General features: G+C 32.7%; 1 protein-coding gene across 1 annotated transcript; it reads left to right on the top strand.

Moving 5' to 3' along the window:
- The first annotated feature begins 2,357 nt into the window (after positions 1–2,357).
- On the top strand, positions 2,358–4,882 carry LOC149534753 (CASP-like protein 2BC2). The gene is made up of 3 exons (XM_089805215.1): positions 2,358–2,651; positions 2,816–2,948; positions 4,325–4,882. The coding sequence occupies exons 1-3, from the start codon at positions 2,461–2,463 to the stop codon at positions 4,565–4,567; spliced, it is 567 nt and encodes a 188-aa protein (XP_089661341.1). The 5' UTR covers positions 2,358–2,460; the 3' UTR covers positions 4,568–4,882.
- Positions 4,883–21,040: the final 16,158 nt, after the last annotated feature.

Here is a 21,040-nt window from a genome sequence, read left to right on the forward strand (position 1 = left end):
ATAACGCCGAAAAATGATGGTGCACATTTTGAAGCTGGTATTATTAATTGCATCCCCTTCTCTGTGCCCATTCATGAATTGATCAACATAATTAAACCTTGTGAAACGTCTTGTCAAACTCAAGACGATCTTAACTATCATAATGATAGCAATTCCACCAAATTATCCCCTTCTCCAAAATTGGAAGGTCATCTAACCTGATTTAGAGGAGTCTTTTCCCTATTAATTAGGGAATTTATAGAGTTAGGCAATGATTCAACACTCTTCTAGCTTTTTATGTTCTCCAAATCAAACCCCAAACCAAGGTGTCTACCACCGCTTTGCCTTCCTTGCAAGTGTGTTGTAAGTCATAATGATCCAAGGTTGTGAGGTACTACCATATGTTGCCCAATATGTGACGCAGGGCCCACCTAGGATGAGTACCCCCTTAAACAGAGTCAATGATGAGTTTAGAGTCCCCCTCTATGGTTAGTCTTTTCACCTTTAATTCCACAACAAATTTTAGCCCCCAAAGTAAGGCAGTAGCCTCCACCACATTATTGGTTCCCTGACCAAAATGTCCCAAGTAGGCAACCAACATATCACCCTTTCCATTCCTCAATACACCTTCAGCTACCGCTTGCCCTCCCCGTGTAACACCATCAAAATTTAGTTTGACCATGAACCCAGTGGGGGGAAACCAATGGATATTTTTTCTAGCAACCAATTTTGAATTGTCAAAATTCTAGAAGTCGGGGAGAATATTCCACTTCCTAGCAATATCCCAACTCCTTCCTACTTGAGGGTTCCTGTGGCACTTTAAATTTTGCCACCATAACATTCTCCGTGATGAGCTTACTCAAAATCTCTCCCACCACTTCCTCACCCCTTTCCTCCTCCCAGAAAACCCTGTTGTTTCTCTCCTTCCAAATACCCCAACAGACATGTGGGGGGAAGAGACTCTAGAGGACTCTGAGGCGTGGGTGGAAGAAGGGGCAGTCCTAGTTCTTCATGAATTGTTCCAAACCTCTATTGATAACCCAAGCCATCAAGAATTTATTCTAGATATAGGACCAAACTTTTAAATAATAGGGGGACTCCAAAAAGAGGTGATCAATACTTTCCTCTTCCTCCTTGCATAGGTAGCATCCGTTGGTTATTTGAATCCCTCTCCTTTGGAGGTTGTCAGTAGTGAGGATCTTGCCATGCATGACTATCTACCCAAAAAAATTGATTTTTGGCAGTAAGTGTCTCTTCCAAACCTTGCTCCAGCTAATCAAGATTTGAGTATTCTAAACAATAAGCTGGTAAGCAGAGCCAACCGAGAACCAGCCATTATTCCTCCTATCTCAAATCACCTCATCCCATTGGGCATGTATAGGGAGAGTGTGGTGGCACGTCATTTGCTCCAATTCTTTAACAAGGGGATCCTCTCTATTAGAGATATCCAAGGTGGATAACAGCTTCTATTTCATTTGATTATCAATATACTCTTCCACCTTTGTTCCCACATTACCTTTGTTCCCAAATACAGTTGCATTGAATTTCCAAGCTCAAATTATACTTCATAGCTTTGTAACATTACCATTTTGCTGATGACTGAAATTGTTACTGAGTGAGCTTTAAACTTCTGCCATGTACAGTGGACCTCACTACACTCCTTTCACGTTTACACCTGGCTGGGCTTTACATGTCTTCTTGAGGAATATTTGGCGCCTTCTATTCAGTACTTTAATCCCATTAATGGCACGGAAAATCGCAGGCACTGTTCACTATCTGCATTAAACGCATTGTTTTTAAGCATTGAATGAAGCAGTTATGAGATTACAGAGAAGTGAATAACACAGCAGCAGCATAAACGCATATCGCACAAAAATGAGTGTAAATGCATTGTTTTTTAAAATCAAAACCTGCAAGATTCAGACAGATGATTCCGTTTTTAATTATTCAATGGGGGATTCAGTATCATTGATAAGATCGTTTTGCTATTTGAGATCAAAATAGGTCCATTTTTTTTTCGGATGAAATTTAACTATACAATTTTTTTTAATCGATCTGATTGACCCATATGAACAGTAGTTGCACGAACCCATTTATGATCCACTCAGTAATCAGAAATCTAAATTATTCTCATAAAACTAAACCCTAAACCTTAAAATATATTGAATACTATGATATGCAATAATTATGGAAAAGAAATTTTGTTGTTGGTAGGGAATACTAAATATCACTTTCAAGGATTCTAATCAAGGAGATTGCATGTATGTGCATGTCGGTTACCTTCTCCACAATCTCATTACAGCAAGACATGTCGACTTCTGCTATCATTAATACCACTACTCAGTGGTATTAACAACCCCACTCTCTCTTCACATTGCACGCCCATCTTACACATTTGATCTTTCTTCTCTTAAAAAGTAAACCCTTTGTATGTTCTTGGTAGTATTGTAGTAAAGCAAGGTTGAAAATAACAGGAAAACAATGGGGGAATTGACAGATTTTGAGAAGAAGGTGAGGGTGGAGAGGAGACTGAAAACGGGGGAAGTTGTTTTGAGATTTGCAATGGTGGCTCTGGCCATTGTTTCTCTAGAACGTATTGCAACTGACACACAAACTCGGAATATTTTTTCCATTTCCAAAAGGGCCAAGTTCACCGACATGAAAGCACTTCTGTGAGTTTCATATGTTTCTATTTCTTTCTTCTGATGTATAAAATTTTTCCGATTTCAAATTTTGGTGTTGAATGCATGCATGGGGGATAGTTATGAAGAACAGTTCTGAATAGGGTTTATAATTTTCTGTGCATCTGATGTGATTTGAGATGATTTAACTGCAGGTTTCTTGTTACTGTCAACGGAATTGTGGCGTCCTATTCTTTTGTTCAAGGGGTCAGATGCGTTTTAAGCATGTGCATTGGAATTCCTTTGATCAGCAAGCCTATAGCATGGCTGATTTTTGGTTTTGACCAGGTAAAGATAACCCAAATTCATAAATGTTTCATTTTCTTTGTTTCTTTCCCTTTCTTCGTCGACTGATTTGTTGAAGTATAGTTTTCCTCCAGCCATGGCTGGCTTGCAAGCATGGTGAATGAGTTTCTGGCTGGGAATTTATGCTTTTGAACCAGTTAAGGGTTTGTAATAGGTTTAAAATGGGCCAAATGTTTAGGAAAGTTTTATTGATCTATGTCGATATAAGCATTTAGCTGTGGGCCGAGTGAGCTCAGGGTTACATGTTTTATAATACATTAGAATCGTTTAAGATAATACCCAAAATACCCACTTGCAATGAAGTCCCTTTATTTTTTTTAGATGAACAGAACCTCGTTATCTTCAGTACCCTCAGCCTCTGTATCTTTCAGCATTTCCCAAGCGTTGCATACTCAAGATTTACTTAAAAATAAACTATGGGTTTTTGCATGCTATATTATATTATTTTCCAGGGTTTTAGAAGGCAACATTTTGGATATATATAAAGCTACATCTGCAATTTTAATATTTCTTTTATTTTGACGAATCGTCAATCATCAGGGAGTGCGATCTGAAAAATGTTTTGTATAGAATTTCCAAAAGATTTTTATCCTTTCATATCTTTTCAGCTCAACCTTAAGTGTTTTGCTTCAGTTGCTTCAGAGGTCTACTCTTAAAAGACAAACTTTGCTCTGTATGTTTTAAGTGTTTCTACTTCTTGTGCCTGGTTACAGAGAGAAATTGTTAGAGATGTCAACGCTTCTAAGATAACAGGCAATGTTTGACAAGAAGCAAGAAAGTTTTACAGTTCATTTACCCCAAAATTTACAGTAGCATTCACAATCTTGCATATATAGATTTGATCCTGTCAAATATTGGAAGAAGAATTTCTATCAGATTTTCCCTTCTTAAAAATACCTTTCTGTCCAGCTTCATTCCAAAATGGTTTTTAACATATTTGTCTAACATACGGAAGAACCCCTGCAGTCAGATTTTCCCTTTCTCGGGTCACTTCCCAGTTAAGCTTTCATCCCACTTTTTAAATTTTTTTATATGGGGTGCCCCCACGACCTAGTCCATCCAGTGATGACCAGCAGCCGATGCAAGCTAGGGTGAGACTAGTCCTTCAAGGGTGAGATCAGTCAACTGCAAGATGTCTCACCTCTTAAATCCGGGAGAGATTTGAGCCGGAGACCATGAAGAACTACCCACAACCTCAAGCCAACTCATCTACCTGTACGGGCTTAGAATGTAATCTTCTCCTATGTTAAAAGGGTTACAAATTACAAGCTTGCATATTGTATGTGATTCTTATATTATAAACTTGTGGGCTGCTGTATTATAAACTAGAGATTCTAATTTTGTTTTGTTGGTTGCAGACAATAGCCTACATGTCTCTTGCAGCAGCAGCTGCCGCTGCTGAGTCAGCATACCTGTCAAAAAAGGGCCAAAAAGAGTTTCAGTGGATCCGAGTCTGCGATTTCTTTGGCAAGTTTTGTACCCAAGTTGGAGAAGGGCTTGTCACTGCATTTCTTGTGAGTCTATGTCTCATAGCTGTTTCTGGACTATCTGCATATCATCTCTTCAGACTCTATGGTACAAAAGGCAAAAGTATTCAGTGAAGATCATAAGCCAGAAACATGTACATATAAAGTGAAATATTGTATATCTATGGTTTCATGTTGCAACTGGGAAACTAAGTTTGCTGGTATCTCTATCAATGTAAAGGAACAATAATGTTTGGGTATCTGGCATATAAAGAAACAATGCTGTTAGGGTTTTAAGGGCATTTGGCTATGTCAATTTTTTAAGTTTACAGACTTTTTAAGTTGTAATGTATTGAAATATGAGGTGAGTCTCATGTTCTCCTCTTTCACTACTTAGATAATTTAAATCACTCTACTTGAATGAGAAACATCAAGATCAATTTTGCCAAACATTTTATATCTGAGCATGTGAGTTCCAGATGATGGCTCCAAATGCTGATCCAAATCATCTTTAACACAAATTTTCTCTAGTAGCTCTACTGTTCTAGTTTTATAATTATATTATTTCATTACATTGTTCATTTAGGGATTTGTTGATGAAATGAGGATACTAGTTCTGTAAATCCATCCGGAACTTTTATTCTGAGTTCTTATTGCAATGTATATGGCATAAGCTTTTCTTGCATCGTTCAGATTGTCTTAATTGGTTCTTTGCCATCAATAGGAATGCTTTACAGAATGGTTCATTTTCAGTCTAAGTGGAATTGATATGCCAAATTTATTGCCATATAGAAAATGGTGGGAACTTGGATTACACAAAAGTTCGATCAAAACTCATGTTCTCATCTGATCCAGTGATTTGGTCATATAAGAAGAGAATAGGTCTTCTGAAGAGTAGAAGAGTGGACTTTTTAAATCTGGGTAGGTGTTCTGAAGATTTGTTGAGGTGCTGCTTGCAAAACTATTTAAACCCAGTAGGTAGTTGTAGGGAAACTATTATGCAATGCTTGGTATATTAATGCTCCAAAGGGCATTCAGTACAAAACTTTCACCTGTCATGGAATAACTTTGGCAAACATGAATACAACATGAAAGGTAGGGTAGGTACATGGTGTTATTTGACAAATTGACATGCATTTCATATCTTTTTTGGTAATAACTGGTGTGCCCTGCCTGCTTGAAGTTTCTAGTGGACTTTCTGATGGGGATAATATTTGGGAGTTGGAATGTAATATTTCATTGAATCATGTTTCTAGTTATTAACTTAACAAATATTATTGTTTTCTTGCAGTTTGAGAAACTGATTTTGGGCTTGATTATCAAGATTATATGTCTTAAGAAAGAAGTCGTTCTAGAAATCATAGTTTGTCTATGCAACGACTGCACCAAGAGTTCAGAACTCAAATGACTAGACTGGGATGAATACCTGAACTGTATATTTGAGAGTATTCATTCATTAAGTGACCTTTCAATAACTGCTCACTAAAATAATTTCACATTTATCTAATTAATTATTAATTATTTATGTAGACTTAAAATTAATAAGTAGGAGATATTTTTCCACAGCAAGTTAAATTGTGATATTGTTATTAGGGTTTAACTATGTAGTTTTTGAGTCAAACTCGTTGCTTATGTTTAATGATTAGTGATTTACAAGAATCCATCTCTTATGATAATAAATAGAACACTTTGCAGTCATTGGACGAGACTTCCATTAGTTTAGTGTTTAGTATTTATAATTATTTCAGTTTATATTTTTTGCTCCACTTTATACATGTTTTTTTTTCATATTTTTTCTTATTAGTTTTTCATAATAGATTTTTATAGGAATATTTTTAAGATGATAATTTATTAGTATATTATAAATTAAATAAATAAATATTATTTATTTGGTTTATTACAAATTTAAATTTTATTTTACTTAAAGTAAACACCTATCGGCTCATCATGGGAGCTTTGTTTCCAGAAATTGAAATTTATTGGCTGGAAAATTGTAAATCCTCGTCGTTAATTATTTATCGGGTAGTTTTTATCTCACTAGACTTATAACCTTGCTTTGATATTTATTAGTTGTCATCTATACTTTTAACTATTATTTTTTTCTTTTTCTATTTATTAAGCCGCCGAGAGGCTTCTACAATGGAAGCAGCTTTGGTTGTAAACTATTTGACATTTGAAAAAAAATTAACTTGCATTTAAGTGTATGCTTAGTCCTTTTTTTATATATTGTATAATTCATATAAAAAATAATTAAAATAGTTTTTAATAGATAAAGTTTAGTAAGTTCTAAATTGAAACAAGAAACCTTATAACAAATCAAATTTATTTTAGAAATTTACAAAAATTTATATATTTTATATTTTAAACAAAAATAATTAATACAATCTCAAAAAAATTTAATTTTTTGAATAGAAAATTTTTGAGAGAAAAAATAATATATAATTTCATTTCATTAATCATTTTTAAAAAAATTAAATATAAGTAAGTTACATTAGATGTGGTTGATTTCATAAATTTTGTATTTATATTTTATAAAAATTATGGAAAAAATTATATACTAACATTCCATAGGAAAAAATGTTAAACTTTTTAAATATATATTGTTTTAAATTATAACAAAAATGAGTTTCAATATGTCTAGGCAATTTATAAAATAGGCATGAGAAGATAATTCTCGGCTTATATATATATATATATATATATATATATATATATAAGCTAGTTAAAAAAATTAATTACTTGTGATCTTTAATTAGCTCATGTTGTGATCTCTATTTATTTAACTTTTAATTTTTAAATTGATTTAGATTTGATTTTAGTGTTTAAATTATTTAAATTTATTATTTATATTAGTTTAGTTCTTTAGATATTATTTTTTAATTTTTATAATTTATTTAGTCAATATAATATTTAGACTTTTTAAATATTTCTCTTATTAATTTTTCATAATATATTTCTTGATGTGGTTTTTTTAAATAATTTATTTTTTCATATTTAATAAATTGAATTTGAATAAATAATATTTATTAATCTATTTAAAATATTATAAATATTAAGTTATTTAAATTAAAAATTATAAATAATCTAATTTGTTCACATAAGATTATATTTTAAATCATCCCTTTTACCTATTATTTTTCTTTTCCTATTTTATTTAAAAAATAATTACTTGTGATCTCCACATTAACTCATGTTGTGATTTGTATTTATTTAACTTTTGCTTTTTAAAATTGATTTAGGTTTTGGTTTTTAAAATAAATAAATTTATTTTTTAGCCAATAGGCTATATGATAAAATATATTTTTTGCCCGGAAAATAATCAGCCTTTGACCAAAAAACTGTTAATTAATTAGCTATTATTTACATTGTTAACTCTTGTTTTTTTCTTATTTATTTATTTATTTCCATTTTTAACTCTTGTATTTAATTTACAAATTAATTTATCTATACTTTGAACTCTTGTTTTTTTATATTTATTTAGAAAATTAATTAGTTGTTAAATCCACTTTTAACTCATGTTTTTCTTTCTTTTTATTTAATTTTGATATTTTAAATTGATTGAAGTTTTAGTTTTTAAATTATTTTAATTAGTTTAGTTTTTTTACTTCAAATATTAATCTTTAGTTTAGCCAATAGGTTATTTGTGGGAGGAGTTCATATTTTTAAATATTTCTCATATTAATGTTTTATATTATTTTTTGGAGATTTTTTACAATAATTATTTTATTCATATATTTAAGCCAATAGACTTTAAATTAATTTAGTTTTTAGTTTTTATAATTATTTTTTAAAGTTTTAGTTTTTAATTAATTCCGACAAGCATTCTACAATGGCAGAATGAGTGGAATGGGATGGTGTGAGCGTGTTAATGTTAACTTTTATTCTTCTAGTTTAAATTTGACAATATCTACATGTTAAAAGTTTAAATCTTATCATAAATAGAATATACTTTTAAAAATAATTTAATAAATACCAAATAAACTATTTATTCAAATTATAATATTTGGAGATATAAATCATCCATTTTTTATAAATTAAATAAATGAAGATAAAGGAAATATAAATAATTTTAGATATAGTAAATTATTTTGTAGTGGATATCTATCAGCATTTCTTTAGATAGAACAATTAGTAGTCATTGGATCTAGGTGATGCTCACGAGGTGAAGCACTGGGACTTACCTTATTTTAATTTTTAGTTTTTATAATTATTTCAATTTATATATATATTTGCTCCATTTTATACATATTATTTTTTTCATTTTTTTTCTTATTAGTTTTTCATAATAAATTTTTAAAGAAATAATTTTTAGATGATAACTTATTAGTATATGATAAATTAAATAAATAAACATTATTTATTTAGTTTATTACAAAATTTTATTTTATTTTACTTAAAACAAACACCTATCGGCTCATCATTGCAAGCACAAAAGCTTGCGACTACTAGTTTTTTTCTTTTAACATTTTTTATTCATGATTAGTTCATTGGTAAATCATTACTGGGAGATTTGTGCACCACTACTAGGATATTTGTTCATAACTATTGGTGGTTTTGAATAAAGGATTATGTAGGATTTGAGCAAAAGTGCATAACAAATCCACGAAGCCCAAGAAAACTTGCATGCAGAAAACTTGTCACGAAGAAGAAAAAGACAAGAAGAGGCAAGGGTTTGATCTGAAAAACTTATACGAAGAAGAAAAATATTATTCAACGGATTCTTGATTTACAAAGAGATCAATCCTTAAGAGAGATCGAAATCTGAAAAGGGTAACCTAAAGCCTAAAAAAGCTAGGGTTGCACATTATAATTAATAAAATATTAATTATATGCACCTACAAGATAGCTTAAGAAAACTAGAGTAAAAGCAACTTAATTAATTAAATCAAAGTGATTTAATTAATAAGTGAAAACAACTAATTACTCTAACACCTCCTCTTAAGCGAAGCTCAGGAGGTAAGCTAACCTAGCACAGCTATGAAAGCATAAAAATGGGTCCTGGCAACAAGGCCTGATAAGGTACCCAATACAAGAAAATCTCTATAAATTGGAGAAATAGAGAAAACCACATGGGAAAAACCCTACTCCAAAAAGAGATAACAAAGAATGTTCCACAAGATAGGAACAAAGAGAGATCATGAAGAGAACCACTGAAGCATGAAAAGCCACAAAACTTTTTCAAAAAGTGCTAATCTGAAGAACCTCCACTGAAATAGAAGGCACGGACTGAGCGTGTCTATATGGTAGATGATCCATCTCACCGAAATGCATAGGTAGCCAACCACTGCAATTGCCTAGTATGTACGATCAGGTACTAAGTACATAGCTCACACTAACGAACCATCAAACCAAGGAAGCATTAGACCCAACAATATTACCCCCCCTTAATGTAGACGAGGCGAGGTGACAGGCAACTAAAAAGATGGGCCAAAAATCTCCTACAACACATAAACCAAACACATCAAAAGTGAGGTATAGACACCTATAAAGGCATGTGTCATCGACACATCATGGGGCTAATGTCGTGGAAGGAACACTCACTTGACAAAGGAAGAGGGCCTAAATGGCAATCAACTATCCCCCCTCATAGCACTTTATAAAATAGTGCGAGTACAACGAATCACAATGATGAAAATGATCCGGAAATGCAAGAGTGGCACTTTATCTCAGTGTGTTTGCATAAAGATGCTTACAATGAATATCAACAATGATCATAAAAAGCATAAGATTGGTACAACAAAAAGTACAAGCCAAAACAAAGCATCTTAAGCAACAAAATCGATCCTCGGACCTGAAACAATTAGGATATCCACCAAAATGCTAAAATGCAAAAGACTGAATAAGATGTGCTTGGAACAAAATTTGAAACAACCAACATCACTAGAAAGAGCGCAAAAAGAGCTTTCCAACTATATAAAGAAGTCCAAAAATGAAGATCGGATGCTCAAGATACGCCTCTTAGAGTGCAAAACAAAACATCTAGCTTTAACAGCAAAAAAAGGCCATAAACCTGTATCAAAATTTAAAAAATACTGCACCACTGTCTCTGTCTTGGAACCAACTTTCTGGCGCATCTTTCGGATTGAGAAAAGACCTTCGTATGCTCAAGATATGGCCAAAAAACTGCAAGTAGATGAAAAAGGGACTTAGAGTGCTAGCAGGGGTGCTGATGCAGGATGACATCATGCTGATGTCAAAAAACCCATAGCTTAAATTTGACGGCCTAGGGGTTGTTGCAACAAAAAAAGAAGGCCACATGGCATGCCATGTGGTATTCCACGTGGCAAAAAGATGATGTGGCTGCTAACATGGCAGGGGCCATGTGGCAAATGCCAACATGGTACCCCTGGCCACGTGGCAGCTATGTGTCACATCAACAGTGCAAAAGAGTGACATGGGCTGCTAAATAGGTGGGGTTGTAGGAGGGCAGCGGCCACTGGCAGTAGTGACCACAGGGGTTGCTTCGTTGGTGGCGTCGCAGCAAAGGAGGAGGACGGGCGACATCGAGGTGACCGCGGAGTGGCGGAGGCTACTGGGTGGTGCCACGGCGGCTCCGCAATGTTGATGCCAGTGGCGGTGGTGCGGTGGCGACGCGGTGGTGGCCGCTGGGCGACGGTGCCTGAGCCCGCTTTTTAAAAAAAATTTCTCAAAAATCATGTCCATACGGCCTCCCAAGGGGTAAAAAAATTTTGCCTGACACTACGGAAGCCAAAAAATGAATATTTTATATGAATCTTGACTATAAATGGCCTTCTGGATCCAATGGCAACATCTATTTGGGCCCAAAGTGCTCCAAAAATTAGTGACACCCCTATTTTCTCAAAAAAACACCAAATCTGATCTGCCAAACCCTTATTCTCCTTTTTCTTGAAACACCGAACAAGCTACAGTAGATTTGGCTCTGATACCATGTAGGATTTGAGCAAAAGCGCATAACAAATCCACGAAGCCCAAGAAAACCTACATGCAGAAAATTTGTCACAGAGAAGAAAAAGACAAGAAGAGGCAAGGGTTTGATCTAAAAAACTCAGACGAAGAAGAAAAATATTATTCAACGGATTCTTGATTTACAAGGAGATCAATCCTTATAAAGGGGATCGAAACCCGGAAAGGGTAACCTAAAGCCTAAAAAAACTAGGGTTGCACATTATAATTAATAAAATATTAATTATATGTACCTACAAGATAGCTTAAGAAAACTAGAGTAATAGGCAACTTAATTAATTAAATCAAAGTGATTTAATTAATAAGTGAAAACAACTAATACTCTAACAGATTATTGGTGCAATGGAGGTCATGTATCACACACTTCAAAATGACCATTTTATGGCCCTTTTGCACATAACAACTCCTACAGTGTGCATGGTTAATAATTAGCAGACTGCTTAACTCTAATTTTTAAAACATAATATTCACCTATTTTAGTGGAGCAGTGACTACTTACAAAATGAAAATGCATTGAAAATCAGGGGGAGAGGAGGGGAGGGGGGAAATAAGCAGTCACTTGCTAATTGGAAAAAAAACATGCGGCTGCACAATTTGATCTTCTTCTTTTATTTGTCTTTATTTTTTCTCTTAATTATTTTTTATTAATGATTCTAGTTTTAAATAATTTTAAAGATAACTCATCAAAAAATAAGCAACTAAAAGTCATAAGCATGGGGTAACAAGTTCTACAAATAGCTCCTTAAAAAGTTGAGTAGCAGCTGCTAGCCAAAATAAGCTTGGCAGTTGCATGGGGACCTACCCTAAGCGTACAAAGTCAGCTATGATTGTTACTAGTGTCTTTGTTATATTTCAAAGATAGAACTCTTTCTAAAGGAGAGAGGGATCTAGATTGCAAGCCAAATAATTAAGAATTTTAGTGTTTTTTTTTTTTTTAAATATTTATCTTAAATATCAATATTCAAAATTGGGATGCGATGTATGCAAATAATCGAATGAACCCAACTTTAGCCTACATCTATTTGACAGACATGAAGCCATATTCTTATTGAACTCTTATCAAGGAAGAATGCATTCAAATTGTAGATCAAAGAGTTATGGATTTAAAATCATACATTCTTGGCATGAGAATATAAATATTTGAGATTGGGATGCATGGTTGGACAATGGGATGGATTGAACTTTGTTCTACATCTCACATAAAACTTCAAAGAAAATGGAATCGTATCAATAAAAAGATTTGTTTTATAGGATGGAAGGTTTCCTATGTATGCTTCTTATTGTGAGTTTTTCACACCATCGCTCCATTGCAAATCAAGACCCCCTCTTTCATTTACTGCTTAGGTTGTTGAGTTGAGCCTTCGTTTGCTACCTATGAAATTTGTGTGTCCTCTCAAGGCAAGTGTAGGAAACATCATCGCATCTCAAGCCCTGGAGTTGCAACCCAATCTTAGAGCAATGATTTTTGAACCTTGAAATGGAAGTTGAGCCTAGAAGTTTATTGCAAATTCAAGTGACCTTTTTTTTAAATGACATTGGGCCCAAAATTTGAGGCAAAACAACCTTAGCAAATAATGTATGAGCATTGGGCCCAAAATTCAATTTTGCAAATTATGGATTGATATTGAAAATGAATTAATTAATTCAACCATTGTTACATTAAAATTATCCAAATGGTATTGATTTTAATAAATGGTAATAATTAAATATTTTCCAAACAGATTTGTATTACCCAATTAATTTTTTTAAATTGAAAATGAAAATGGCAAGTTTGTGATAATTTTCAAAGTCTTTATTTAGAATTTGATAATTATTTACAAGTGGTTGTTTTCCTTGCAAAATAAGGAACTCATTTCCCAAAGTGATGAGATGGTGTTCTCTACAAAGGGCTCTCTTCTCATTAGTCCACGTATCATTCATCCTTATCAAGTTATGGATTTGAATTTTCTCATTGGCCCGTGAAAGCAGTAATGTTTTCATTGGTGAGCAAGGTGGTACTTAGTTGTAAAAGGGTGAGCATTTAATATTTGTAGTTATGGTTATGGAAACCTTAAATAGGGATGATTCGGATTAATCTTGCCCTTTGATTTCAAATCAATTTTGATCATTTGTTGTAATTGAGCTCCCTATATAAGGATGGTTGGCCGCATCTGTAAAAGAGGGATGTTGGAGAATTTTGTCTAATATAAATCCAAAATTGCTTTACTTTTCATTGTTGTTTCTTGCATGGTGAATTATTTCGATCAAGTTTGCATTATTGATGTTGATCCATATTTCCTCACTTAGTTTAGGATTTCATTTCAAGGTGTTTAGAAATAGTTTAGTTGGATGGAAGTCTTTTTGGATTTCACGTGAATGACTTGGCGAATCTGGTTCACTAGCCTCTAGTTGATGGTAAGAATACCTTGTGTGGTAAGTCGATGATTGAATGCACTTAATTTCAATTGATATCCAATATCATTTTGCATCCACTGACAAGATTGAAGAGGGTAGATGTTGATTTCAAAATCATTTGAGCATATTCTTAAAAGCTTGCACTAGGTGGGTGGAGTCAATGGCGAGATTGCATCTAGTAGATTATATGTCCATTCATGATTTATTTCATTCATTATAGAAGTAGAAGTAGAAGTAAAAATAGGGGTTATAAGTTTAAGTTGGAGTTGAAGTGAAAAAATTATATATATTTTTATTCCATGTAAAGTCAAATCTTTAGAAGTGCAAGAGTTGGTATCCATTATATGAATAGCATAAATCCCTTTGCGATAACCCATATATCACATCATAAAACTAAGTGAAGGCCCTAATTGAGAAGTAACCTCGAAGTCATTTCATGATCTTACTTTGCAAGCTTACGATGAGAGATGACCTTATATCAAGAGAGAGTTGAATATTTGGTTTTTCACTTTGAAAGAATGAGTGTTTGATCCTGCATATTGTAGTGGACTAAAAATCACATCAACACCTCTTTTTACTAAAGGAATGTCACAAACCTCTTGAACACAAGAATAATTAATCAATTGAATAACATGTTATTCCACTCTAAATTTGTGGAACCCTTTCTTTGGCCTTGGGTGTCTTTATTCTATGGAAAACTCTCTGAAATTCAACTCTCTACTAATGTCTTCTAGCATAGAAAATTCAATGGAACTAACATCATCCAAATTTGCAAACCAATCAAGGAAACTATTTGGGTCCTTATGTACCTTGTAATTGGGACTTAGTATATATCTCAAATGCTTTTCAAAACATAAAAAATGTAGTATAGAGAAAAGATCTAGTACTTACATTTAATAATTATTTTAGCGTTTGGTTTGATGTTTGATATTCTATATACTATTGTATTAATAGTTTTAATTTTAATGAAAAGTAATCTTTAAATCTAAATAGCTAATAATTACATGATGTGAGTGCATCAAGACAATATTTTTTAGTGTAGTAGTATGTGTCTTTCTTTTTATTTGGGCATTTTCAACTACTTTGACAAAAATACATGTTGATGTGGTATCACATTTGATGCAGTCCCGAAACCTTAGTTAAAGTGGACTTGTCAAGTCGAATGTTAGACAAAATTGGGAATGATTTGAAACTTTGTGATAAGATTATTTTTTAAAGTGTGAGATTGAATACCCTACATTAATTGTATAATGTAATTGTTAGTAATTAATTAAAAAGGATAAGAGAAATGAATAGGTTTAGAAGTAGAGTCAATATGGAATGGCAAAAATGGATGTAAACATAAAAAATGAGCCATTTGGAAATGAAGGATAAAAGATAAGAATGTACTCAAACATAAGGCAAAGTGGAACAAGATATACTTAGGTGGTTGAATAAGGACAATAAATTTCGGGTCATTGCAAGATTATTGAGATAGAGCCTCGTAGAATATTGAAATTTGACTATCATATTGTACTAATGTGGCAACTTTACAATAATGGAAGGAATTTTGTTTCTTTATATATTTGTTTTGTTTAATTTATTTTTCTTTCATGAAGATTTTGTAAATTGAGATGATTTTAGATTAATGTTTCATTTGTGTTTTTAGCTTGAGTATTGGTTCGTATTTATTTAATAGAATCAAATTATTTGTGGTTAACTATTTATGGTTTTGGTAGTTTTAAACTATTGACTATTTTATATTTGTGATTAAAAGAGATGGTTTCATAAGTTTAGATCAATGTAAATTTAAAATAAAATGGAAGAGGGGTGAAGAATTTTTTTTCTTTTGTTAATTTTAAAGAGGGTGAACAAATTTTGAAGTGTTTTTCTTATAGAAATCATTAATTGTGTAGTATAAATGGGGTAAATTTGTAGATTTTTGTAATAATTTTTAGTAGAAAAGAATGAGAAATTTTAAAATAGGTTTTACTCTCTCAAACTAAATTATGCTATTCAATTAAAGAAAAGAAAAATATTTGTATTTAAAGATTTTTTATTAAATATAATATTGAATAGTGAAAAATCAAAAAAAGGGGAATAAAAGAAAAGAAAAGAAAAACTAGAACTTTTTAACTTAAAGATAGCATATATTTATTTTCCAAAGACATCTAAATGTCAAGATTCCATGTAGAGATGATATTTAGTTGAGAAAAGTGGGGTAGAAGGTGGTACCTATGAAGTCGTATTCTTAAAATATTATATGTGATGAAACAAAAGAAAGGACAAAGTTAAATGTGCCTAAAGGAGCTCCTAATAACTAGAGTAATAGTCATTAAACAAATAATATTTTCGTAAGTTTGGGTTAATTTTTTCTATTAAAAAAGCTTTGAAACAATCTTTAAAAGAAAAGTTTGAATCTAATATGGTTAATGGCATAATCCATAAGATGAAAGACTTTGAATTGGAAGATTACATGTTCTAAAACCACAAATTTAGTTATTTAGTCACATCCTTGAATAGAAATGTTGGTAAGATGAAAAATGTATTCTAGCACAATGATGGTAAAGAAAGTTACAAGGTAGCATTGTGTATTGTCCTAAATTGTAAGAACCTAGAATTCAATGCTCAATTAGATCCATTTTTGTGTTATCAATCTTTCATGTTTTTTATGCTTGGTCTAACTACCCACCAGCTATATTTTTTTCTTTCTTAGATCCTTCTGAACTCTCAATTTCAATTTTGACCTCTTTTGGCAAGAAGAAAACCTAATATTTTGTCCAAATTTTAAATCGTGGACCTATCTTGTGGATTTAGTAGGATTTCTATATTCATGTTGTTCTCTTTCACGTTTTGAGCTCTAAAATGTTGTGAGCATTATAAAAACAACCAATCATTCCTTATTTTGAAAAACCAATATTACTACTTGAAGTTCTCTCCTACAATTGTGCATCTAAGCATTTAAGATCAAGTTTTCAAGCATTCCAAGCATCTTAAAAGACAATATTCTCTATTGAAACTAGCTTCTCTCTCATTATGGCCAAGTAGACAAGACAAGACAAGATAACATAAATCTATTAATGTCCAACAAAATACCACCAAGGGTCTAAGGGACTAAGAGCATACAACCAAAGAAGCAGTGTTGGACAACAAGACACCAAATGGTGTTTGGGAAAGAGCAAGCGAGAAACAAAAGAAACAAAGAAACAAAGGAGCTAACAAAGAGGAAAGAACTAGGGATCCTTCCTCCATTGAAAGAAATCCAACACTGAACGAGACTGTTCTGGGCAAGAAGGAACTTTGGTCCATCATTGCGAGTTACAAGAGTGGTGTTGGTGAAGAGTAAGAGTAAACCTAGTGTTGGGTCTCACTGATCTAGAGTGACCAACCATGGGGGTACTGGAGGAGGCATTAGAGGTCTGCTTCACCCCCGACATCAGAGACAAGGGGGAGAAGAAGGTGGTGATGAGGAGCTAATCTGAGGCTTTTTGGGGGGTCAAACATTGTAAAGTGTGGTCCTAAAACTACATTGCCTCCCTGAGATAGAGCTCCAGACACCTTTGATCTGTGTATGCAAAGAAAGCCATGAGGGAACTACACTCTCTAAATAGATAATAGAATATCCCTCTGATCTCATAGTAGGATGGGCAGTGGAAGATGAAATGGGTCTCAGTCTCAACCTCAGACAAGGAGCACAAGTGACAAATCCAGTCCTCTCTACGCATATGATGATCATTTTGGATCTGTATCTAGTAGGAGCTGACTCTAAAAGGTTTAAGGGAGATGCGTAAGGCATGACACCAATGCCACAAAAAGTAGCTAGGTCATGTAATAATCCCATCAATGATAAGCAATAAGTGCTCAGCATAAAAGGCCATCTTAGGACATAACCCCCCAACCAGATTACTCCAGGTCACGGTGATATACTATCTGTAAATGTTCATCCTGACATGCCTATTTAACTCCTATTGTGATGGGAGGAGATGAGCAGGAGCATCTAGTGCAAACTAGAAGGGAGGGAGGTGGTCAATATCAATCCCTATTGAGCTCAACAAAGAGGTTGTCTAAGCATACCAACATCGACCTCTAGGGGAGGGATCCAAGGAAACAATGACAATAGAGGAGCAATAGGCCAAGTAAGTGTATTTTTGATGACCATCCATAGAATCTGCAAAGCCATGAAGCTAGTGAAGACACCAAACTAGATAAAAAAAATGGCACCTAGTCTAAAAGGATGAGCCCTAAATTCTGCCATAATAATGTCATAGGGGGTGAATTTATGGCATATGATAATGCATCATAGAAGTAGAGTCTGAACACACTCAACAAAGGCCGAATCTAGGTCAAGAAGATACTCCAGTTAAGCAAATGATCATTTTTTTCGTCTACATACATTCATCCATCTATTCTTTAAGAAAATAACAACATTAAAGAACTTTGAGAAGTATTTGTGGGTCTATGCATTTGAAAGACATCCTTAATTCTTCTTTACATTCCAAGATTTAAATTTGATATATACTTCTATTAAAGAAACACAAGCATCACAACTCAATATCAGTTTATGGAGTTATACACAATTATAAGGTAGATCTAATTTTACCTTAATTTATATTCTTTTATTTCATGCCATTTCATTTCTATTTTGAGGAATCGGTTGATTCCTCAACTGGGGTTTGATCACGGAAACCCTCTTTTAACCCAACATTTTCCCCTTTTTTTTTTGTGTACAAGAATAATTAGAAAATTTATCATTTTTTATTTGGAAAGTACAAGATTGGTGAATAATCTACAACTTAGTTCAGTCAAAAGTGTTTGGAATAGGATACCTTCCTCACCCTCTTCTATAAAAAAGGAACCCTAGGCAATCTCTTCCCTGCAGAATATCTTGAAACTAAAATATAAATCAATGGTGTTATCTAGTTCTTATTTTTTGTACCTACATGTTGTTGTCTATTTTTGTCAATCTATGTATTCCAAAACTTTTCATTTTTTTTTTATTTTGTCTTATATCTTACACTATTTAATTACATCTCCCCAATCTATTCTTGCATTTATACAAAAATAAAGGATAAATTGCACTCAACTAGCATTCAAATCCTACTATTAAAATAACCACAAATGTTCCCCTTCAAGATTTATGACATAGCTTAACCATCTATTTTAATCTAGAAGTCTAGTGGTTGTATTAGGCATTGATAGGATGATCTTTGAGTGCAACAACAACTGCATAGGTTCAAATCTCCTTGGGTAACTTTGAGATGGGATTGTTAGACTAAGTGCAAAATATATCCTTTAAGATTCATGACATGTCATAACTACCTCTAGTGCTCTATAAGTATAATTGGTGTATCAAGCATTGATAGGTTGATCTTTTGGTGTAATGGAAACCACCATTCTAACTACTACTTGGGCCAAAGGGTCATATACCTTTTGATTGTGCACTATGAAATAGTGTCAATCCTCCTTGCACCATTTTTCTTATTGTACATTTTGGTGAGCCTAACTAATAACATTTATATTTTGGTTTTTATATTTTCACTTTATAATGGTTAGATTTTCGATTTGATAGTTAGATGTGTTATTCTTAGGTATCATGTGCAAATATATTGTCTTAATAATATTTTATGTTACATAAATTTAATGACTGAACATAAATTTAAATTTGTTAAACATATCTTGATCCTTCTTTTTTGTACCATGAGTGAATTACAACATTGATTCCTACCTATGGCATTCCAATTAGAAGAATTTGTAGACTTATAGGTCCTTTTGATCATAATTATTCTATGTTCCCTAGGATTTTTAATGAAAATAATATGCCTACCAACAAGATTGCACTATTGTTGAGAATCTTTCTTTCCACTCTTCTTAATTGTCTCCTACCCAAGTGAAAAAAATGTTCTCATAGTTTTGATAAATTTGAGCAATCATTACGTTAAGAACATTCTAATACAAAAACCATCTCTTTAGTGTAAACAATGAATAAGATGATTCACAGTTATAACCATGGTGGCTATTTTTGTGCACTATTTCCCATCGTATCCATAAAAATGTTTAAAAATAAATATTGTGCTCAAGATCTTGCTTTAACTTAACCTAACACTAGTGTTGAGCCTTTTATTTCTATGTCTACTTTATCACTTCTTATTTCAACATATGCTCCACCTCTATTGACTACGTCTATTTCAAACACTACCTCACAAATGATAGTCTTGGAAGTGTTCCTAATCTTATCATTCATCCTCCTTCAAGTGTTTCATGTGCTTCCCAATGTCTAGGCCTACCTATAATAATGCGTCATTTTCATGTGCAAATGTCTCTTTCATTTTTCATAGTGTTCCAAACCTTTCACACATGTCTCATACCAACCTCTATCAAATATACTATCAATATTCTATCTCAAACTATGTCATCCTTACAACAAGTTTTCTCACTAACTCAATCTAAATTCAATATTTCCACTTGTGATATTATTTTCCTTTTGTCCTCGGATATCATTTGTGTTATTATCCTTCAATATATAGAAATACCTCACTTGAAAACTTTTACTAGAAAAAGCAATCCTTAAATCATGTGAGAACATTTAAAACATTGTGTACTAACATCTCTCGTGATCACAAAGTCGTGGCTAAATTATTTACTAGAAGATTTGGAGATAAGGTCTTGCAATGGTATTGTCCTTCATCTCCTTGTTATATTAATTCTTTTCAAGAAATTGATAATGCCTTTATTCCATAGCAATATTGCCTCTAATATTTCTTTGACTAATTGAATGCATTGTAAACAAGGAACATTAAAGAAAAAATAGCTAATTTCATTAATAGATTTAAACATTTGAATGCTCACATTTTGTATCTTGTTCATGATATTGATGTATAATGTAATTTTTAATTTATAATACACTTAAAGAAATTATATAAGATATCACTTGTTGAATTATCTCCCTTTACTCAATTGTGTGCAATGCTTCATAATTATCAGCTTCAAGTGATCCAATTTGACAGCACCACTTTAATTGCTCTAGTTGATAAGAGTGCTATCGCATCTCAACATTTCCAAATGCTCTAAAATTTTAAGGAGTCATCAAGAAAAACAACTCATCAAACAAAGTTGATGTCAAGTGGCACACATCCAAATGTGTGGCTCCTTTGTCATTTGTTATAAAACCTTCTTGTAATTTATACCATTTTTAAATTTAAAAAACATAATATGATATTGAAGTTAATTTATAGTAGTATTTTAACACTTTATCCCATTAAACCAATTGATCCTTCATAAAAAGATCATCTA

The sequence above is a fragment of the Cupressus sempervirens genome, chromosome 10, assembly GCF_028749045.1.
Source record: "Cupressus sempervirens isolate cs-2001-9-10 chromosome 10, ASM2874904v1, whole genome shotgun sequence".
Taxonomy (NCBI): Eukaryota; Viridiplantae; Streptophyta; class Pinopsida; order Cupressales; family Cupressaceae; genus Cupressus; species Cupressus sempervirens.